The sequence below is a fragment of the Notolabrus celidotus genome, chromosome 1 (assembly GCF_009762535.1).
Source record: "Notolabrus celidotus isolate fNotCel1 chromosome 1, fNotCel1.pri, whole genome shotgun sequence".
Lineage (NCBI taxonomy): Eukaryota > Metazoa > Chordata > Actinopteri > Labriformes > Labridae > Notolabrus > Notolabrus celidotus.
Window position 1 is genome coordinate 5,535,840 of NC_048272.1, and position 23,043 is coordinate 5,558,882.

A 23,043-nucleotide genomic window follows, 5' to 3' on the forward strand; every position below is an offset into this window, starting at 1 on the left:
GTCAAGATGAAGACAGTTTATTTCTTAGGGCTATTTACATTCATATACAGTGGATATCAAAAGTCTACACACCCTTGTTAAAATGCCAAATAATAATAATGAGGTTGCATAAGTGTGAGGTTGCACACCCTTTAACTAATAATTGTTTGAAGCACCTTTGGATTTTATCACAGCACTCGATTTTTTTTTGGTAGGAGTCTATTAGCATGACACATCTTAACGTGGCAATATTTGCCCATTCTTCTTTACAAAAGAACCCCAAATCCATCAGATAGTGAGGGCATCTCCTGTGCACAGCCCTCTTCAGACCAACCCACAGATATTCAATTTGATTCAGGTCTGGGCTCTGGCTGGGCCATTCCAAAATTTTTATCTTCTTCTGGTTAAACCATGCTTTTGTTGATTTGGATGTCTGCTTTGGTTTGTTGTCGTGTTGAAATGTGAAATTCCTCTTCATCTTCATCTTTCTAACAGTGGCCTGGAGGTTTTGTGTTAAAACTGACTGGTGTTTGTACTTCCCTCCACCTTGACTAAGGCCCTGGTTCCAGCTGAAGAAAAACAGGCCCAAAGCATGATGCTGCCCTCACCATGCTTCTCTGTGGGTATGGTGTTCTTTATGTGATGTGCAGTGTTGATTTTATGCCAAACATACCTTTTAGAATGATGGCCTAACAGTTCAACCCTGGTTTCATCAGACCATAAAACATTTGCCACATGCTTTTGGGAGACTTCATGTATGTTTTTGAAAACTTTTGCTGGGCTTGGATGTTTTTCTTCATAAGAAAAGGCTTCTGTCTTGCCACCCTACCCATAGCCAAACATATGAAGAATAGGAGAGATGTTATCACATGTAGTACACAGCCAGTACTAGTCAGAAATCCCTGCAGATCCTTTAATGTTGCTGTAGGACTCTTGGAAGCCTCCCTGACCAGTTTTCTTCTCATCTTTTCGTCAGTTGGAGGGTTGTCCAGTTCTCTGAATGTCACTGTTGTGCCATATTTTCTCCATTGATGATGACTGCCTTCACTGTGGTCCATGGTATATCTAAGGCCTTGGAACATGTTTGTACCCTTCTCCTGACTGATACCTTTCAACAATGAGATCCCTCTGCTGCTTTGGGAGCTCTCTGCAGACCATGGCTTTTACTGTAAGATGTAACTGAGGAAATGTCATGAAAATCCTCCTAGAACAGCTGATCTTTATTGGGATTAATCAAAGTCACTTTGAATTATGACAGGTGTACACTGACTACTATTTGTCATGAGTTTGAATGGGATTGGTAAATTCTGAACACAGCCACATCCCCAGTTATAAGAGGGTGTGTACACTTATGCAACCATTTCATTTTTGTTTTTTTTATCTTTTATCCTTCCCCCTAAAAGAATAAGTAAAATTGTTCATGTTATAGGTCACATTAAAGGTTGAAAAAGTTCTGACATGATTTATCTTGGTCTCATTTTTTTACATCACAAAACCTGGCATTTTAACAGGGGTGTGTAGACTTTTTGTATCCACTGTATTTTCTGATATTCCTCTCTCTCCTTTAAATTTTTGGAGGCGGAGTAATCTTTTTATGTTTGGATAGTTTGTCAATTCTGATTGGTTTGTGTGGTTTCATGTTAATGTTGTTTTGTAACTGGATGTCAAACTGGATGTCATGATCTTGCTGCAAGACAAATCTACCTAGTGGTATGCCAGTCAGTGCCATCAGAGTGTTTACTATTTTCTATCCACATTAGACAAGATGCTCCAGCACTGACCTGAACATCACTGCCGTTGATGAGCATGCGCCGAATCATGCTACCCTGTGTGGTCACATCTGTCCAATAAATCATCTGCTCACGATAGTCGAAGTCCAGAGCCACAGCATTGTTCAGGCCCTGTCAAAGAACAGAAGCTGCATCATTCTGAACCAGTGATAAACCCCTGCATGATTGTTAGCAGGATTTACAAGTGCCTCAGATGAACTATTTCTGCATGTCTCACCTGTTTGAGCAGCGTATAGTTTGAGCCGTCTAAATTGAGCTTTCTCAGGTAGTAGCGGTTGGCAAAGATCAGGAAGGGTTCCTCCTCTGCAAGGAGAGAGAAATCATTGTTGGGTTGATTTCCCTTTAAAACTCCCTGGAAGTCATAAATCTTGTCATGTTTCTTACCTGAGGTGGATTTACATATAGTGGGGTTTTCAGGGCTAAGCTGGAAACCCTCCACGCACAGACAGTGGAAGCTGCCATGCGTGTTAATGCAGCGCTGTGTGCAGGGATAGGTGGTTGTGCACTCATCTATGTCGACACACGTCTTCCCGTCATCCTTCAGCCGAAAACCAGGGTGGCATCTGCACTGTGAGGAGGCAAGACACAAACAGAGCAGATAAAGGGCACAGTGCAGGCTTGTTCAACTTTTATCGTTTTTTTTCTTGAGAATTGAATTCACAATTTGCTGCTCACTTACCTTGAACCCGATCTTTAGGTCTTCGCAGAGCTGGGAGCAGCCGCTCAGTTTGCTGTTCAGACACTCGTTAATAAAGCAGTTCAGCTCATCTGAGCCATCGCCGCAGTCATCCTTGTGGTCACAGAGCAATGTCTCGTTGATGCAGTTTCCATTATTGCAGGCGTATGCTGTGTCGTTGCATTTTTGTTCTGTTATACAGAAGACAGAAATAAAGAGTACATATCAACCAATGCAGCTAATAAAACCTCAGAGCTTCAGGGTTTTAATTCATCAACAACTATTGACAGAGCTTTCTGGCTGTCAAGAAGATAATAACAAGCAATGGTGAGATACATTGATTGATAAGATTGAAACCTGTGCCAGTGCAGTGAGGGTTCTTGGGGGCTTCATCTGAGTGGTCATGGCAGTCAAAGTCTCCATCACACTCCCATGAACTCTGGATGAGGCAGCGTCCGTTGGCACAGCGGAACTCGTTGGCTCCACATGTTGGGTACTCTGCTCAGAGAAACACAAAGACAGTGATGATGGACAGTTGTTAACAGCAAGAACGAGGACGAGGTAGCTTTTCAAAGCGGCCCCAACAGGACTGAGGGGGTCACGGTTCCACTCACCACACTCCTGGGACTCGTCTGAGCCGTCACTGCAGTCGTTGTCATGGTCACACACAAAGTGTTTGGGGATGCACTGTCGGTTCTGGCACATGAACTCGTTGCTGCTGCAGGTGTTGTTGAACACTGACACATAAAAGTAGTGAATGAAGAAAATAAGTTTTACAACCCTCGGATGCAGCATGCAATCATGTCTTTCTGATTTTCTTTACAGGACTACTTTTATATTTAAGATTTTGGATCCAGCTCGCACTCACCGCAGCCAGCTTTGACGCTTTCGTCAGCCCCATCAGGACAGTCGTTGTCTCCGTCACACTTCCAGCGTTGAGGGATACAATGTGATCCTGGACACTGGAACGCCTCAGGACTGCAGGTTTTGGTCTCTATAATGGAGATACATCATTGAGGATACTTTTGATGCTTTTCATTACCTTGAGTAATTATCAATAGGCTTTGGGCTTCAAAAACGATGACACAGGTCATATTTTGCATTGTTTTCAGAGGTAGGTTTTTTTTAATAAAATAAGACTTGTTGCTTAAAGCTATTAAACTCTTTGCATAAAAGTAAATATTTACAAAATATATGATTATTATGAAATACTCAAAAGCAGAATTTTCTAGTAAAATTAAGTGAGAATTGAAATCACTAAAACAATATCCGAAAATTAAGGATTCCTCAAAGTTTGAGGATGAAAAGTTGATATGTTTAATCATAGTCAGGGTTCCCACTCTTTTCCAGAGATAATTTTCCAGGACATTTCCAGGACATTTTCAGTGATGATCAAGATGGTATGACAGTCTGAATTTAGTTCCTCATTTAGTTCCTAAATAGTCTAATATGTTCCTCTCAGTGGAAATCTACATTGAAAGACATGCAGTCTATGGCTATCAATGAAATCATCTCTTACATGCTTAAAAATTATGGCAAATTGATTATAGAATAATGCAACCAGAGATGTACAGCACTTCACTTTATTAGTCCAACCAAGTAACAATGATGGGCAACTCTCATCTCAGCTTTCTCTTTTCTCAGTAAATATAAAATCAGTTAAGTAAAAAACAAAAGGGCCAGCAAAGGAATCTGGAAGCTGCCTTACTGAAATAAATAAATAAATAAATAATAATGATCAGAGGATCAGTGCATTAATTGACCTAAATAGAACTGAATGACAAAAATGACCACAAATGTTTCTCAACTCAAACTCAAAATATACCTGCTTTATAATGGATATTCAAAGTGGTCGATATAAAACAAAGCAAATATCACATTCAAATAAAAGAGTTTATTTGAGTTACCGTAAACTCCGGAAAAATTCTGTGTTTGAAGATCTCTCAGAGATGTTAAAAAGTTTAAACTGTCTCCCTGCGTGGCGATGTCTGTTGTGATCAGGGATGTCTACAACGTGCAGTTTCTGTGCAGCTGTGTCGCTCTTTTTGTTCCGTTCGTTTTCACTATCATGAGTTTGCACTCCTACTAGCTACAGTACGGTAATTGAGCTCTTGGCCTTCAGGGAAAGTTGTGAGGCAAAGACCCCCGAGCTCTCTGCCCGAGCCTGCTGGTCACTCTTTAACTTAAATATAGGACTCTTTGAATTAAAAGAGCACTCCAGGAGGTTAATTTACCATAAACATGAACAATATACCCCCGTTTTCTGTGAATGCATGATTATGACCAAGTGAGGGAGAAAAGCCGGACCGGTCTGTGTCGCTGTCTTTTCCAGCACAGCGTGCACTAAGCTTGCAATGAATGGGGATGTGTTTTTTTAATCGTGTCAGGTCGCACGCATCCAGGACAATACGTGATTTCCGTGACATTTTACATTTTCTTCCATTTTTCAGGTGTTTTCCAGAACTGGGAAACTGGTCAACAGTTTTCCAGGTTTTCCAGGACGCGTGGGAACCCTGATAGTTATGTTAACGGTCCTTGTATTTATATAAACTCAACACTCACTGCACTTCGTGTCCTCATCACTGCCGTCGCCACAGTCATCGGCTCCGTCACACACCCAGCGGTTGGGGATGCAGCGGTGGTTGCCACATTCGAACTGAGAGGCCGAGCAGAATTTATCTAGAAGCACAGAAGGAGTGTTTAAAATGCAAAATGAATAAAAGCACAGCTTCGGTCTGTAGCAGCTCAGCTTGTTTGGGTTTGCAAATCCAAGCTTACCACAGTGAGCCTCATCTGCACCGTTCTCACAGTCGTTCTCCTTATCACAGGTCCAGCTCATTGGGATACAACGACCACTAGGGCAGGCAAAGAAGGGCGTGGGGCACTTTGTTTTCCCGCTCCCTGGCAAAGTGAAAGAAAAGTTAGAGAAACATCAAGCATTGGTAGTATGAAGACAGAGATCAAAAAGTTTATTTCAAGTTTTTTTAAGGAAAATATAATCTCAAACAACAATTGAAGGGGTGGAAAGTTTTTGATTTTGCTCCATTTGTAATCATTCAATTCAGAGTTATTGCTCCCATTTTTTCTCTTAATGTATGTTTAGAAAAAGTTGTGTATATCACAGGAAGTGATAAAATACCTGGGCAGTTTCTTTCATCTGAGTAGTCTCCACAGTCGTTAGCTCCATCACACAGCCATGAGGGGGCATAGCAGAGTGTGGTGAACTCACATTTCTGAAATGTCACTCCCTTCACTCCCAGATGGAAGTAGCTGGAACAGTCCGTGGCAGCTTAACAAAGAGAGCAGCACTATTTAACACCTCAACAAGGAAGAAGGCGTCACTCTGACTCAACCTGATCATTCTCAACTCACTGCAGTTCATCTCGTCACTGGCGTCCTCACAGTCCACTTTCTGGTTACACTTGCTGGAGTTGGAGATGCAGCCTCCGTCTCTGCACTGGAACTGATCGACTGTGCACAGTGTGCCTGAAAACAGAAGAGAATAATTGATTTTTAAATCTGTCTTTCTTTGAAAACGTCACAAGACTGCAGGGGAGAGAAACTTGTTTTATGAGACGACATGACTCACTGTTGCAGAAGACTTCATCAGAATTGTCTCCACAGTCGTCCTGCCCATTGCACCAAGAGCTGTGTCCTACACAACGGTTGTTCACACACCGTCTGTAACCCTTCTTACATACACGGTTGGCTGTGAACCAGAGAGTAAGTGATGCAAAGTCAAATAAAAAATGTCAACAACAAAAATACAAATATAGCTGAAACAATTGTGACAAAGGAAATGCTTCCACTCACCACAGTACGACTGTTTCTCATCAGACTTGTCCTTGCAGTGGGCCATGCCGTCACAAGTGAGAGTGTAATTTACGCAGTCTCCATTCCCACACTCAAACTCGTCGATGTTGTTGCATGTTGTGTTCAGAGCTGTGAGACAGAAGGAGTACAGTGCACTTAGGAAGAGCTTCCTTCACAGAAACAATCAGCATGAAAAAATATTCAGTGATCGTACTGATTCATTCACTTCCTGTTTTCAGTCTTGCCTTGTAACTTTATTAAACTATTATTTGCTTTAAAGCTGCAGTGAGGAACGTTCAGGTTGTGTTGATTTAGCCCCCCCCCCCAGTAGACAGAGCAGGATGATGTATCTGTACCTGCACACGTGTTGTGTGAATAAAAATAGGACTGCCTTATTTTTGATGGCTAACATTCAATCACAATCAACCTATGGTGTGAAAATGTATTATTTAATCCTTGGTGAACCAGGACTTCTTACCAGCTGCCCGCAACATTTCCTGTCCACTTCTTTTACAGTTTCTATTGGAGATACATTACCCATGGTGCACTATGTGACGCTTACACACTTTATGTTACATGATTCTCACTTGTCTGTTTTCACCTGAAAGTAATGTTGAATTAAAGCAAGCTTGTAAGTCTTTATAGTGCTGCATAAACGAGGAAAATTGTTCTCCTTGTATATAACAAGTTTCTGAATATAGTTTATATCGGTCAGTTTATACTTAGGAGTGACATTTGACACAGATCTTTGCTTTGGCACTCGTGTAAAAAAAATACTGTTAAATCCTGTTTTTTCCACCTCAAACAAATCTCCAAAATATTATATTTTCTTTACCCCTCCGATCTGTCCAAAGTCATCCATGCTTTTATTTTTTCTTGTCTTGATTATTGTAATGGACTTTTACCAGGTATCAGTCAGAGCTCCCTCCACAGACTAGTCCAAAATCCAGCCGCTTGGATTTTAACAGGCACATCAAAATATCAACACATCACTCCTGTTCTCACCAGCTTACATTGGAGTCGATTTTAAGATCTTATTGATTACTTTTAAAATATTAAATGGACAGGCCCCAAACTATTTAAGAGACCTTTTAACCCCCTATGTGCCTGAGCGGACCCTTCAGGTCTGTGGATGCATCTCTGCTGGTTGTGCCAAGATCCCGCCTTAAAACAAAAGGTGACCGGGCCTTTTCAATCAGAGCTCCAAGTTTGTGGAACTCCCTGCCACTGATATTTAGACAGTCCACAACCTTAACTGCTTTTAAATCCTCACTAAAAACATTTTATATAAGAAGGGATTTCCCCACCCCTAATTCTTGAATTTGCTCTGCATTCAGATGTCTTGTTTTGCTTCTGTCTTTTTTCTCTTCCGTTTGCACTGTTTTTTATGCTTTGTAATTCTCTACTTTTTTGTTGTGAAGCACTTTGTAACCTTGTTAAGAAAAGTGCTATATAAATAAAGTTTATTATTATTATTATTATTATTATTGTTATTATGATTATGATTATGATTATTATTATTATATAACCTGATGGAAAGTTGGGTAGGAGTGTGGTGATGCAAAGATGCAGAGGCTCTTTGTTTGTGCGACACACTGCAGTAGTTTTTTTCAAAACAGGTACTGTTTGTTGTGACAATTAGCATTATATTCTGGTATCTTTTATTGACTGTAGACATTTAGAACATACTACTCACGCTTCACTAATATTGGCCGCATAATTCATGTGCCAATAATTGCCTAAATTGAGTACCAGCACTAATTTCTTTCCACTTGAGGCACTGCTCACAGATGCATTGGCCAGTTTAATTACCAGCTAAAATCTCCTCACAGAAGGTTCTTTGCAAACCAGTTTCTTCAGATTTAATTAAAAAGTCTTATAAATTAATTTATAAAACACAATGTGCAGAAGAAAGCTTTTTAATCCTGATATTTCATACCCGTCATCTCTGCCCAACTTTATTTTTGTATCACTCCGTGTCTTGTACATTACCTATGCATGTATTGTCTTCCAAAAGCTTCCTGTCACCACGGCAACTGCAGTTGACCCTTCCCTCATAGTTCAGCAGACACAGGTCCTGACACCCGCCATTGTTGACACGGCACAGAGAGAACTCACCTGTGCAGGGATGACGTTAGGAAAGGTTAGCTACACAAACACACCAACACACACACACACACACACACACACACACACACATATGAGAGTAGACAATTTTTGATGCACCCTCCTGATTCAAAATCACCCCATGCCCAACAAGTGTGCATTCGCATCAGCAGACAGACAGATACGTCTGTGTGGCTCTGCCTCCGCTGAATGCATAATTCAATGTGACTCAATCTAAATGGGATTTGCAGCTATAACCACAGACTCTCAGCCTGTGTGGCCGCTGTGAGTATTGGAGCGCAAGAGGATACGAGTGATGCAAGTTGAGGGAGAAGATGGCTGATGTTATGAAAGAGAGGGAAAAAAACAGCTCGGTTGATTTACAAGGGTGCAGATGATGGGAGCCGAGAGAACAAGATGAGTTGAAGACAGAAATGAAGAAGTACAGAGGTAGTGTTGCTCCTAGATAACTGCTGTTATTCCATTAACTGCTTTGCTGGAGCAGAGAGCATCTTTATTTATATGACAAGACTTAATTTAATAATTTGTTTTTTGTAAATAAGGTCAATTTTTAATGTCCTTCCCACGCTGATGTGTGTTTTAATGAAAATCAAAATGTAGCCATGAGTAGTGCCAAGCTAACTCTTGGTTTCCTAATGTAAAATAAAAGAGGCTGATATATTTAATTTGTCTTACTTATGAGTTGTCTGATTTAAGTACCTGCTAACACAATATAAGAATATTCAAAACTGTAACATTTTCATAGGAATTTATTTTCCACAAATGTGGTTAATAACCAGGACTTAAGCATATTTAAATGCTACATTTCTGTAGTCCTCGTGCTGTTTTTAAAGAAAGTTTCATTACTTAACCATCCTGTTATGTTGCGGGTCAGATTGACCCTTTCTAAAGTTAAAAAAAATATATATATTGATTAAAGTATTTTTCTGTATGAAACTTATTCTTCTTGGCTTAATAGGTGAAATCAACATATAAAATGTAAATGGTTCATATCACATATTTGCACACCTTTTAGGTAATATATGCCTTCCAAACCAGCTAAATACAGAATAAAAACCTTGGCAGCATGTGACAGAAGAGGTGTCTCCTGTTAATTTATCGACATCACTTCATAAAAAATAAATACAAATAAAATAAACAAACAAAAATCCATGTCATTAAAAAACTAATGTATTTATATAGGTCTTTCCAATGTACATTAAAAAAGTTTTAACATGAATTTTCATAAAAAACGAGTGAGTTATCCTCATTGAACCATGATCTGTGAGAATTAAAGAACACTAATGTACTAAATATTGATTTAAATGGTTAGTGATGGAGTTGATAATGTGATTAAAAAAAAACAACTTTTGGATGATTGAATATGCCCTGGGTCAAGTTGACCCAAGAACATTATTGCTGTTCCTGAGAAACGAACATAACAGGAGGGTTAATATTATATTCATACAAGTTAACAGACTGTGCCATTACTACTAGGATAATATCACCCGTTCTGACACATTATGGGATTTAAAAAACGCTGTCTGTCATTGCATTATTGAAGAAAAACAGTGATAACACACAGACTAACACACAAACTTCTGTGTTAAGACTTACAGCTGTTGGTGTCGTTGGCCACAGCGATGATGCCCATTGGCTGCTGAGGAATGTCGGCCCTCAGCACCTTCATGTCTCCTCCTGTGTATTTGTCGGCCCGGAGCACAGCCCTCCTCACCCAGTCAGTCCAGAAGATATAGTCCCCGTACACAGCCAGGCCGAACGGGTGCACTGGCTCACTCTTCAACACCACCTGCAGGGGGAGACACAGCCGCAGTCATGACCTCATTCATTCAGGAAATTCCAGCCTTGCAACAAGCTCAAAACTGATGGCTGTTAAGCAACATCGGAACACAATCCTGCTGCAGTACAAATGCTGTCATCATGCAGCTTGATGTTCTCCATGTGTATCAGTGTGTGAGCTTCACTCACGTAGCGTCTGGTGCCGTCATACTCGCAGCGCTCTATCTTGTCCAACGTGGCGTCAGAGAAATAAAGTTTTTCAGCACGGTGGTCAATGGCGAGGCCATTAGGGGTTCTGATGTCACTCCCAATGATCACAAGGACATTGGAGCCAGCCAGGGTGGCACGCATGATGCTGGGGGACTGCTCGTTCCAGTTGGTCCAGAACATGAGGCTGCAGAAGAGAATACAAATCAGTGATGTGCATGTGCAGAAATGTTTGTGAATTAGAGGCAGGTATACTCTGAGCTAATGTGTGAGCGAGTTAGTTGTAACCTCTGACACTCGTCGAGGACAAAGGCTCTGGGGTGGTCGTCTCCAGACATGCTGACCACAGTGTGCCTGTCTACGGCGCCCCAGCGGCTCTGATCAACCGTGTGCCGGGTAATGGTTGAAGTAGTGTAGCTGGTCCAGTACAGCATATCCCAGCCCCTGTGGTAGGCCAGGCCCTCCACCGAGCCCACATCTGAAAAACATGAGAGGAAAAGCAGAGGATAAAGATAGAGATGAGTACGGATAAGATGGGGGAAAAGAAAAAGCAAAAAAAAGAACAGAGGGACACTAAAGCACAAAGAGCGTAAAGACAGGTGAGAAAAATAGGGGAAGGAAAAGAATCACGTAAATCCCAGCGCTGTGTTAAAAGGCCAAGTGTGGATTCTCTGGCGGCAGCTCAGTGCTGGCAGACTGTTGTGTTTCAGCACAGAGTCAGGGCTGTGGACATGACAGCTTGGTATTAATGACCAAGAACACAGTGTGATTCAAGGCTTTTATCCAGCAAATAGCTCACTAAAAAGGTCACGTTAACAGTTGCCGGCTATCGTATTATTTTCCATCGCACTACCTCATCAACAGAGTAAGAAGTCATTCTTTCTGCTCCTCAGCTTTGAAAATGAGCTCCCTATGTGCACAGAGGCCAGAGGACAGAGGAGAGTCAGCCAGAATGAAGGAACGTCAAGTTCTGTAGCAGCGTTCAGACAACAGCTGCTCAAATGTTACCAAACAAAACTTAAAAACAGAAGAGGTTACTTAAAAACAGTACGCATCAGATCTACGGTGAACTATCATAGCAGCCGTGATGAGACTGCTCCTGCAATGACAGCTGAAGTCGAAAGACTACAACAGCCTCTTTTCCAGGCATAAATATGATCTCACTCTATCACAGCTGGGGCCACAGGATCGGTGTGGTTCACCACCAGGTGGGACACTTAACACTACACCTCAACATCTCTGGTGCAACGCAGGCCGGTGTATATGAATCAACATTTGTCTGGCTTGTGCTAAGAGGCTGTGAATGAAGCAAAGCATCTGGAGAGTTGAGCAAAGATATGCAACATAAAAAAAAAAACACCCAGCAACTCCTCTTGGCTTCTTGTGCTCATAAATAAATGCCTTAAAAATCAATGAGGAGCAACGTGAAATCCATTCACCCCCGTTTCCTCTTTCTGTGGAGCTGTTAATTAATTGTAAATCTTCAGCACTGCAGCTATCTTCACTCAGATTATTAGTTTTCACTTCTGTTTATCTTCACTTTGTTGACCCAAGCCTATCTTGGTGCATGTGCATTTTTGCCTTATTGTTTACAACTAACAGATGACCTGGATTTATAGCTCTTGAGCTCAGCTGGTTATACTGACACTGTTTTTTATTGCACCTCTCTGCAGTAGGTGTGATAGCAGTGCAGTGTTTGCTATCAGCTAGGGAGTCAATAATTACCCTGATTTCTGAAGGCAAACAATACTTCACTCTGTAGCTCTCGTTGTATAATCCATATCTGTGTATGTTCTGTTTTTATGTGTGCACTATGTGTGCGCTTCTAGAAAAGGTAGAGATCCTTTCAGAAGGTGAATAGAAATATTGGACCCTGGGAAAAACTATGTTTGGCCCTACTAGGCCCTCCCACCGAGAACAGGCCGGCCCATCTCCTGCCTGCACTGCGATAATCAGTCCAGAGTTCACCTGCCGCTTACTCAGTTTTATCTTCCCTTACTGTCGAGCTATTCGCCTCTCTTTTTCCTTCTCTCCGGAGACCTTGTTTTTCTCAGGAGATCTGTTCCTCGGAGGCTGATTGTGGATTGTGGAGCACGGGCCTGATTGAGATGTCATGTGGAGTAGCTCCCATCTCTGAGGTGACAGGAAATCACACAATCGGCGGCGGTTAGCTCTCAGCGCTTGGGTCCAGTGTGAACTCAGGGGGGGTCTTGACTTTGCAGCGCCTGATGTTATTTCAGTCTCAATACAACCTTTCAGCCAATCAGCGGTGAGACAGATTGCGAGGACTTAGGTTTTAGAGACAGAACATTTAAAGCTGCTTCGACTCAACTATAAAAACTCTGAGAAGGAAGTGTCGGTTTGGAAGTATCAGAGAGGGATGTGAATGTATGTAATGTATTGATTTAAATATTAGCAGCTTATTCAGTCCTTTTTATAAGTTACTTTACCATCAAATCAGGGAACTATATTAAACCAGTATGATGGTCTATTCTGAGAAGACTGCTAATGACGTACTGTATGAGTTAACATTCCCATGTGATTTATCAGCAGCTTTATGACCTGCTTGCACATATTTGACCAGCCCAAAAGCAAACCGTGTTAACAGTACGGGTATGACTGGGAGACACAGCCATAGCTAAACACAGGATGCTGTTGAGGAACTCTACAGGCTCAGAGGACCTGTTGGGAAACAGCAGTGACTCTGGGCTGAGCAATGTGGAGCAGGTCCTCGTGCCAGTGCTAGACGTTCTGGTTCTGCTGCTGGGAGTTGGAGGACACACCATGGTGATGGTGATACTGTGTGGGAGACGAAGGAGGGGGGCGGGACAGTCTCCTCAGAGCTCCCTGACGGGCACAGGAACAGACGCCCTCCTGCTGGCTCTGAGCGCTGCCGACCTGCTCCTGCTCTCCATGCTTCCCTTCCACACTGTTGCCATAGCAATGCAGCAATGGCCGTTCGGGGACGTCATGTGTCGTCTGGTTGGCTTCTTGGGATCGGCCTGCTCATCCGCCAGCGTTTTCACTATGGCTGCACTGGCTGTCTCTCGCTATCTGACTGTGGTGCACCCTGCCAGAGCGTATAGCCTCCTCTCCCCTCGCCGGGTGTCTGTTGCTGCTGCACTCCTCTGGGTGCCTGCCTGCTGCCTGGCTGCTCCCCAGCTTGTTTTTCGCTATGTGGGGACCCCAGGTGGAACCCCTGACAGCCTTGCTTGCTTTGCTTTCTTGATCCACCGAGACCAGCTGATCTATGGATTATTTCACTTCTTGGTGGCCTTCATGTTTCCACTGGCCACCATTGCAGCAGCGTACGGCAGAATCTACATGTTTTTGTGGCTGAGTCAGCAGAGCGGCAGGGCCCCTCAAGTGGAACGCTACCAGAAAAAAGTGACCCAAACGTCTGCAATGTTAGTCCTGGCTTTCACGCTGTGCTGGCTTCCATCCTACGGCCTTACTCTGGCCTTATTGGCAGATAAAAGCTCAGGGGCCACTGGCTCCTCACCCCGTTACGGACCCTTCAGCGTGTTTGCACGTCTAATGGCGACTTCCTCTACTGTGATGAACCCCATTCTGTATGTACTGATGTCCCAAAAGTTCAGACAAGATCTACAGGGGCTGTTCAAGAGGAGAGGAGAAAGGACCAGCGGGGGTGTGGCTATGGCTGCTGCCTGACAGTGAAACTATTTGATTTACTGAACACTTGGCACATAAAAACGTATTAAATCATGACCAATGGGAATGACAATAAAAGACTAACAAGTGATCTGAAATAACTGACAACTATTACCCTCATGGAAAGAGGCTTCTTAACAAGACAAAGACGACACTACATTCTTCATCTTTACTTCTTTACAACACTCAAGACTGGAAGTCTGGATTTCGTACAAAAAGATCAAACAAGTAGCCCTGGGACGTGCTGCTCTACTGAGACCACAAGACAAACAATCCTGAATCACACTTTTCTTGTAAAACATTTTAGGGTAAAGGCACTTTGGTGAAACATTAACTATGCACCTGTGTTTTGTTGTACTGAGATAGAGGGAATAAAGATCTATCTGTTCTCAAAGCACAGATAAAAAAGCTATTTCATTTTGTTTGTAGTTTGGATACAACTTCAGAATAAAAGCTCTTTGGTACTGTTTAGATTCTTTGCAGTGTTTTGTGGACTTCCAGCTGTCTTCTTCATCTGTGAGACTCACTGGGGGGGGGGTCTGTTATTCACAAAAATGAGTAATGACAGACTCACTATTAACTGATGGAGTGGGAATATACTGCAGTTAAAGTTAAGCATATGCTTTGCAGAATATAATCATTTGGGGGAAAAGAGGGGGTTTAAAAGGTGTGGTTCACTTACTCTCCACCACAGTCCTTCTGTCTGATCCATCATCACTGATTCGCTGGATGTTGCCAAAGTGAATATCGCTGAAGAATATCTGGTTAGCGCCTTTTCCTCCACCTCCTCTGTAATCAAACGTGAGCGCTATGACATTCTTCATGTGCTCCGGGTCCTCAAATGGTTTTATAGGCGCATTTAAGTTGTTTTCATCTGACAGGTGGACACTCTTTAGTATAGTGCGTTCTGAATAGAGCAGGTAGCCGTCATAGTCACGGCAGCCACGGCCGTCTTCAGCCAGCATGCCATGGGCGCAGGCGCAAGTACGCTGTCCGTTGCCCCGGAAGAGACAAAGCTGCTGGCACCCGCCATTTTTGTCTTTGCATACATTTGTTCCTGTAGATGACATGAAATCCATTTAGTCATCATCCTCTACCCTCAGATTTGTCAAATGTAAAACAGAAACTACTACAAGTGACTTTTAATCAAGTTTTAAAAGAAACACTCCTGTGCTTACCTTGCTGTCTAGCCCTGTTAAAAACCTTAATGTCTTTGAGCTGTACTCCAATACCAGTCCTCAGAGACACAGAGTCTGTGGCATTGTCCTTGCTGCCTCTCTTTATGGAGCCATTAGCATGAGTCCTGGTTCAAAGAAGAAAGACAAGAAAAAAAATGTAAACACAGTCTGAAGCTTGCAGATGACATAAATATTAAGACTATGGTTGAATATCAGTTTTAAATAATCCAAAGGAAGAGTATACTTTACCTGTCACTCCAGTAGATGTAGCTCTCAAACACAGACACAGAGAACATGTCCATGTTGTTGTTAGCCAGCACCACTTCCCTGTTCTCTCCAGTTTCCAGGTTAATTCGCTCGATTTTGTCCGTCCTGGCATCACACCAGTACAGCAGATTCTCCTACACACACACACGCACACACACACGCACACGCAGCAATGTTAATTTTGGCGGCTACTTTAGATTTAGTCTTAGTCTTTAGAGGAAAATGCCGGTTAGTTTTAGTCACATTTGAGTCTTTTCAGCCCTTTATAGTTTTAGTCTGAAACTCAAAACATTTTAGTGCTTGATATTTACCAAAACATCTTCACTCTTTAAATAATTCATGTAGTCGATCAGAAATTGGTAACAGGGTTATACCAAGTGTCAAAATCGTCAACACTCCTTTAACACTTTTGCTTGTGTAATATCTTAAGTTAAATAATTCAGCCTGTCTCTGCTAAAAAGTCAAAAGAAAACATTCTTGATGTGACCACTGTGACTGTATTTTGATTCTCTTGATTCACAGAAAAATGCCATGAAAGAGCTGTATTGTGTATTTAGTCAGGATTGTACAGTTCTTGTGAGTTTTTTATGTCTTTATCAGGAGAGGAGAAGGGGGAAGTTTGAAGGAGCTAAAAAAAAAGAAAAGAAAAAAGAGCGCTGCTTCTGTCTAAACAAAAGTCAAGTTTGACTTCAGTGTATACCTGTTGTAAGGAATAATAATATGTAAATTGAAATGTGAAGAATGTTTTTTTTTGCAACACTCTGAAAATAAAAAAAAGAAAGGGCTGTATTGCACATTTACAACGGTCCTTGAATTCACCTGCAGTGACAGGCGCACTGGACAGACAGACCGTCAGTTCACGGCAATGCATCTGCATCTTTGATGACTAGGAGTTGATCAAAACTTACTAAATGTGGTATGTGTATCACCAAACTGGATTAAACGAAGCTCTAGATGCGGAGCAGATATCAAATATTAAACAGATGTCCCCCAGTTGTGTCTTTGTCACTAACGCACACCGGGGGGTAAAAACCCATAATGAAGATGAGACAGATGCATGGAGGCAGGGAGAGCTGGTTCATAAAGCCCACCTGCTGCAGGTAGAGACCAAGCTAACACTGCTAACCCTGAGATAATAACTCAGCCTGTCACAGGAATGCATCACTCTTATTTCTAATGATTGGACACACTGCGGGGGAAACATGGATTTTGAATATCCGACAGTCGGCCACTAATGTTTTCTTCTCGTCATCGTCTCATCAACAAAATCAAAACATATTTTCGTCAGAGTTTCTATTATCAGGGATCTACTTTGGCTCGTCATAGTCTTGTTTTCGTCATGAAAAAATTAGTCATTGACGAACAATTATCGTCATAAATGTCAACACAGTAATGGTTCAGATAACACCCACTGGTCGCACTTAACAACAGTGATCAAAATGCAAAATTGGTCTGTTATACTGTACCTCGTAGTCAATGGAGATACCATTGGGCCAGCTGATACTGGCATTGACCAGGACTGCCCTCTGAGTACCATCCAAACGAGAGCGTTCAATACGGGGGTACTGGCCCCACTCTGTCCAGAACAGGTAGCTACACACACACACACACACAGACACACACACAAAGTACAGAGGTAACATCCTTAGTGATCAATAATGTGAGGAATCACAGATGCAGAATAAAGACGGCCACAGTTGTTTCTCCTCACCCGCTCTCGGGGTGGACAGTGATGGCTCGAGGTTTGTCCAGGCCCTGTGAGATCACCACATAGCGGAAAGAGCCATTCAGTCTGGCTACCTCGATCACATCAAAGCCTTGGTCCGTCCAGTAGATATTTCCTGTGGTAGACAGATGTCGAACACTAAAGATCTGACATTTCTTAAGCATGTGCTTCTAAGAGACTGTAACCTTGTGTGACATCTGTTTTATCCATGAACTTAGGGTCCTTCATTGACAAAAGAATCTGTTCACAGTTCAGGTGTCTCCTTTGTCTTTTGTGGTCTGGGTTTGTTCTTTGTGCATTTCTTTCCTGTTTTCTCACTGAGCACAAAAGATCCGCTTTGTAGCTTTCAACTCATCTTCCTTTCTACTCTCCTCTGGGCAATGATTAAAAATACACAAACGGCAAAAGTGAAACAGAGTTTATCTGTATGTGGTCTGTGAGGATTCTCTCACCTGCTATCCAGTCCACAGCGATACCCTCCACCCTGCCAATGCCATTAGTAACTACATCCTCTCTCCAGGTCTGGTCCCTCTTGGCTCGGCTGATTGTGCTTAGGCCCATGTCCACCCAGTAGATGGTGTCATTGTCTATGAAATTTAAACACATTATAAATAATTTTATATTTTCAGACAGCTACACAAATTAAATTCAGTGGTAAATTAAACTGTTAGAGATAATGCCACTATGCTGGAGTTTCTTTTTTTTTGCATTACAGGGTCTTACCAGCATGGAAATCTATGCCCACTGCCAGTGATGTTCCTGACACTGGTACCAGGGCATCAGACTTGTCTGATGGATCCAGGGGAATACCACGTATGCCTTCGTGCACAGAGTACAGCAGGAAAGAGCCAACACCTGCAGAAAACAAATAACATTTAATTTCTAAGCCTCTTTAAAGTCTGGGTTGCTTCACACATTAATTATTTAACTATTTGTATATCTTCTTGACTGTGTCTTACCCTCACAGGACTGTTGCCCTGTTCGCAAGCTGTATCCTGCAGTGCACATGCAGGCTCTGGTGGTCGGGGAGGTAGGGAGGCACAGCTGGGAACAGTCTCCATTGTTATTACTGCAGAGATTGGTGCCTGGGAACACAAAAGCACACGAAAAAAATATACACAGCAAATCAAAGAGGAGTTAAAAAAGATGAAAACAGATGTGCTTTGGCATAGATAAACAGGCTATATGTGGCAAACAAAACAGAGCCTTGTCGAAACAAGGAACTGTTTTTTTTATCTTTTGTTTTGCAAAGTTCTTTAACCAAAAAAATAAAAACGTTCAGACAATGGCAGCCAACCTTTCTGCACAGTTTCATTGTAGATTTTCATGTGCATCATTGGGGATGTGCTATTCCTCAGGATTTTCCAGCTACCACCATCCTTCTTGTCACAGGTTCCTATCTGGTCAGTTCCCTGGTCCGCCCACCACAACTTCTCCCCTGAAAGACAAAAAAACAGAACAACAGTGTGAACACTTTCTAGAATCAGACATAACGCTGGTAGAACCATGAAACCTTGATTGTTACTGATTGTCGTTGTTATATTTCAAGGCTCACTGGGTAAACTGATTACTTTCTGCAGACCTACCCATGATAGCCAGCGCGGTAGCCTTGGTCAGTTTGCCCTTTACTCCCTCGAGCACTTCCAGTCCTGAGCCGTCCAGTTTGCAGCGATTTATGGTGCTGTTTCCTGAGCTAATCCAGTACAGCTGCTCTGTGTCAAAGTCGATGGAGAGACCTGGAAGAAACAAAGTGATAAAATGTTGTGAGCTGCCCTTTCACTAGGATGTTCTGCCTTCTTGTACAGTCATACAAGATGTAACAGAATATAACTCACCGACAGGGCCTTTCTGGTTGGGGAAGAGGACGCTGTGGTTGCTGCCGTCTGTGTTGGCCATGTTGATGCTGTCCCCGTCGGTCCAGTAGAGTTTACTGAAGATGGCGAGGGAGAGAATCAGCAAAGCAAGATTGTGCTGTGTATTTTTGGAACAGTGAATTTATCTTATTGAGAAAATTCACTCAGGCTTTCTGCTAACACTTACAAAAAGCTGAATTAAAAACCACTTGCAAAGTCCCTGCCGCTCTGAAGTCAATCTACCTCACTCCCTTCTACTTCTCTTTTATTGAAAACCACAGTTAATTTTAGAGCTACATCACACACAGCAATTATTTCTCAATCTTAAACTTCTCTTACAGTTACACTCCGATCTTACAAAGACTGGATTAAGGCACAAGGCACAGAACAGGAAGAAAGACAAAAACTGCAGAAATGTTTTTCTTCCATTCTTTTTGGAGACTTTCAAACTTTATGTGAGCATGATGGGAGCCATTTCGTTGGCTGATTTTTGTATGGCTGCATTAACATTTGGTTTCTGTGCTGGCCTACAGTTTACCAAATGTTTCCCCTCTTGAAAAATTCATCCATATCAGTAGTTGGATTCCTCAGGTTCCGCCAACGCCTTCTTTATCACAAGCCTAAGCCTAATTTCTGAAATATGTTGTTTAATGGAGGGTGCCAGCAAGAATTAAGGTGCATTATCCCCACCTACTGTGTTGGAGTGAGATTAAGCTACCTCACTACTGCAAGCACTCTGCCTCATAGGAGAAAACTTCAAAATAAAGGCACAGAAAAGACACTTTGAGGTCCCCGACACACCAGTTGAGAACTAACTAGATCACAGTAAGACGACCTGGAACATACACTAATAAAAATAGCAACAGTGATAACAAAAATGCTTTAGAATCTAGTGTTTAAATCACAATGAACCGTATGTGACTGTAGTGGGTAAGTCTTTTAAAGAGAGCTTTATCTGTTTTCAATTTAATACCCAATGAAGTTCAAATATTTTTTTAAGCAGAAATATAAGCTGAGCTGGCAATTAGGATGTATAAAACCCTTTGATGAGACCATGCAGCAGCTGAAATATGTTATCTGACCTGCCAACCATCACAAACACCCTTACCCTCTGGCCCAATACACACGCACGCACGCACGCACGCACGCACGCACGCACGCACGCACGCACGCACGCACGCACGCACGCACGCACGCACGCACGCACGCACGCACGCACGCACGCACGCACGCAAACCCTTCAAACTCCTGGCATACTCCTAAGGAGTTTTAAAAGACAATGAGATTGTGCTTCACTGTTTAGACTACATGTAGTTTCTGTTTATAGGGTATCTATCCTCTGCCCCACTCACCCACTTCCTGTTACCACATCCACCACTCCCTTCATGTGTTTGTTAAATTGCCTTTAAATAAAGTTTTAGTAGCATTTAAACGACCACATTCTTGTGTTTTTGCAAGCTCGTCCCTCCCTGACTCTCTTTGCCCCCGCCCACCCCTCGGACGTAATCAGGGCTGTGAGTGTGTGTGTGTGTGTGTGTGTGTGTGTGTGTGTGTGTGTGTGTGTGTGTGTGTGTGTGTGTGTGTGTGTGTGTGTTTGACAGAGGAGACAGCCCCAGCATATGGATCCAGCATCTGCTTCTCATTTTCCCCACTCGCCAACAATGCTCTGATCGGAAACATTCCTCCGCTTAAGCAGGCTAACTCTTTGAAAGAGAGGAAGGAGTACACAAAGAGGCAGATACATTTCTTAAGGAAATGTCCCTTCTTCATCCACCTTCAATGTTCCAAGAACACATATTCCTGCAGGACAAAACCAAATCTATAAATACAGATGGTCTGTCTTTGCTCTTTGAGGACATGCTGAGGCCAGGCTCTGTTTGAGGGGCTGAGGGGGTTGAAGTTTCCAGAAGGGAGACAAGAGGGAAAAATGGGATATTTGCTAAACAAGACTGGAGAGGAGGAGGAGGTGTGGGGGCAGGATGTAAGATCAACACAGGCACAGAAATAGCGACAGAAAGCGACAGAGACGCTGACTGTGAATAATTTATAGATAGTCCATCTAAGCTCAGAAACTATCTTTCAGAATAAAAGTGGAACGAGATGGAAAGAGAGAGAGCGCTACAGAAAAGAAAGATGACACAAGGGGAACAAAAATGGAAGCACTTCCTGAGTGAAAAACAGTCAGAGGTCAGTAATCATCAATAGCAAACTACTCTGCCTGTCATTGCTGAGTGCAAACAAAAAAGGAGCCCAACAGCCGCACATTACTTGAGTGTGTGTGTGAGCACATCTGTGTGTGTGTGGAGGTCAAAGGTGAAATCAGGAGGGTGTGTGAGAGCAGTTTCTGAAAGCTCCATTTTGACAAAGAGAGACTGCTTTAGTGTGTGTGTGAGGATGACATACCCAAGTATTGGATGCAGCACCAGACAGTGTGGTTTGTCCAGGCCCTGGATGACAGCGTTTTTAAAGGAGCCGTCTAGTCTGGCAACATTTATCTGTTTCTTATTGGCATCATAACTGGTCCAGAACAGGTTTCTGGACACCCAGTCCACTGCCAGGCCGTGAGCATTTGGAAGATCTGAAAAAAGATAAACATATAGTCATCATACATCATATTTCTAACTGATGTTGTTGATATACTAATAAAAAACGCAAGAGGAGGAAGAACTGCATAAAAAATATGACAGTTCACCTTTGGCTGAGCTCTTTAGTCACACCTATCATTCCAGCAAATCAAAATGATAATCATGCAGGCTTGAAAAAATGCAGACTTTGTGAGATGGCTGAAAAATCTGGCATAAGCTAACTTTTTAATGTTTCTCACAGCCTCACGTGAAACTGAGAACTAGGTAAAAGGGTCTTAAATATGATGATTTCGATGATCAATGACTTGATGATTACATCTAAAATGATATCATGTAAAAACTGAGGCTAAAGCTACCTGTACAGAGCAAATAACTTGTTCCCCATGAACACATTATGCATCTTAAAAAGGCTTCATGCTGAATGATTGTGATTTAGTGTCTATATGGAGCTAGTGCTGTTCTCTCTTGTGTGTTTTTCTCTCTTTGTGATGTGCTGCAAGTCACCTGTTGGTGACTGAATGGGAGCTGACGTCACATTTTAAAGGGGGATCACAAGATCACTTCACACCACCTTCTTCTTAAAACCCCAAACCAAGTAGATTCTTATTTTCACTGAGTTAAAGCAGGTTGGGTCATTAAAAAGATTTTACATTTGCTACTTTGGCATGTTGTTTGTACAGAAGAGGATTAGGGCCACTGAAAAAAATTTTTTTGGATGTTAGACAAGTAGAAAAAAAATTTACTTTTCTTTTTTTAAATTCTGACTTCAAAGTCAGAATATTTAACAATAAAATAAAAAAAAATAAAAGGAAGAGTCTTATTTTTTTTCCAAAGAATTCTGGGATTAAATTCAGAATTCTGACTTTAATCTCAGGATTCTACAAGATCTGAATACTGAATAAAAGGTCAAAATTCTACATTTTTTCGAAGGATTCTGACTTCAATCTCAGAATTCTGAGAAAAATGTCAGTGTGTGAATTATTTTTCTTTGTGGCCTAATCCTCTTGAGCAGGTTTGTGTTCTTATTCCTGTTTTTAAATTAATCAGATATTGTGGTCTGCATATATGTTCATATGTTTGGTCTTCCTTGTGAGAGGGTCACTTTTATGCTGTGCTCCAGTTTCTCCTAGGCCGAGCCTAACACTCTACATAAGTACATGAAAATGTAGAAAATATGTTTTGATTAGACATACAAATGATTGTTTTTTCCTTCACTTTCTTTTTTTTTTGGTAGCCTTGAACAGTGTTTTCTAAAAGCAGGCAATACAACTTCCAAAAGCAAATGGACAAAATCTGTCAATGAAAGCTGTTAACACATACTTTCTTGTCTTTTCTTCACAGAAAAATCAGAGAACAAAAAGTGTGTCTGCTTTGTATTTCATTGTGTTGCC

General features: G+C 42.0%; 2 protein-coding genes across 2 annotated transcripts in view; one reads left to right on the plus strand and one right to left on the minus strand.

Moving 5' to 3' along the window:
• The window catches only part of LOC117811180 (low-density lipoprotein receptor-related protein 1-like), a 131,500-nt gene that overhangs the window by 14,698 nt on the left and 93,759 nt on the right, over positions 1 to 23,043 (minus strand). The window contains exons 30-58 of the mRNA XM_034681281.1: positions 21,471 to 21,645; positions 19,050 to 19,144; positions 18,801 to 18,950; positions 18,512 to 18,652; positions 18,174 to 18,299; positions 17,938 to 18,069; positions 17,667 to 17,801; positions 17,200 to 17,329; positions 16,955 to 17,081; positions 15,471 to 15,622; positions 15,222 to 15,346; positions 14,726 to 15,100; positions 10,660 to 10,849; positions 10,354 to 10,558; positions 9,982 to 10,174; positions 8,251 to 8,376; positions 6,259 to 6,387; positions 6,035 to 6,154; positions 5,818 to 5,931; positions 5,585 to 5,734; positions 5,224 to 5,346; positions 5,008 to 5,124; positions 3,314 to 3,439; positions 3,060 to 3,182; positions 2,803 to 2,943; positions 2,449 to 2,636; positions 2,154 to 2,337; positions 1,987 to 2,072; positions 1,761 to 1,880 (exon numbers count right to left, since the gene is read on the minus strand). Of these exons, the coding sequence (XP_034537172.1) occupies positions 1,761 to 1,880; positions 1,987 to 2,072; positions 2,154 to 2,337; positions 2,449 to 2,636; positions 2,803 to 2,943; positions 3,060 to 3,182; positions 3,314 to 3,439; positions 5,008 to 5,124; positions 5,224 to 5,346; positions 5,585 to 5,734; positions 5,818 to 5,931; positions 6,035 to 6,154; positions 6,259 to 6,387; positions 8,251 to 8,376; positions 9,982 to 10,174; positions 10,354 to 10,558; positions 10,660 to 10,849; positions 14,726 to 15,100; positions 15,222 to 15,346; positions 15,471 to 15,622; positions 16,955 to 17,081; positions 17,200 to 17,329; positions 17,667 to 17,801; positions 17,938 to 18,069; positions 18,174 to 18,299; positions 18,512 to 18,652; positions 18,801 to 18,950; positions 19,050 to 19,144; positions 21,471 to 21,645 (4,298 nt within the window). The remainder of the gene's footprint in view (positions 1 to 1,760; positions 1,881 to 1,986; positions 2,073 to 2,153; positions 2,338 to 2,448; positions 2,637 to 2,802; positions 2,944 to 3,059; positions 3,183 to 3,313; positions 3,440 to 5,007; positions 5,125 to 5,223; positions 5,347 to 5,584; positions 5,735 to 5,817; positions 5,932 to 6,034; positions 6,155 to 6,258; positions 6,388 to 8,250; positions 8,377 to 9,981; positions 10,175 to 10,353; positions 10,559 to 10,659; positions 10,850 to 14,725; positions 15,101 to 15,221; positions 15,347 to 15,470; positions 15,623 to 16,954; positions 17,082 to 17,199; positions 17,330 to 17,666; positions 17,802 to 17,937; positions 18,070 to 18,173; positions 18,300 to 18,511; positions 18,653 to 18,800; positions 18,951 to 19,049; positions 19,145 to 21,470; positions 21,646 to 23,043) is intronic.
• Positions 12,864 to 14,478, plus strand: LOC117811186 (delta-type opioid receptor). Its single transcript, XM_034681295.1, has one exon. The coding sequence runs from the start codon at positions 13,021 to 13,023 to the stop codon at positions 14,041 to 14,043; it is 1,023 nt and encodes a 340-aa protein (XP_034537186.1). The 5' UTR covers positions 12,864 to 13,020; the 3' UTR covers positions 14,044 to 14,478.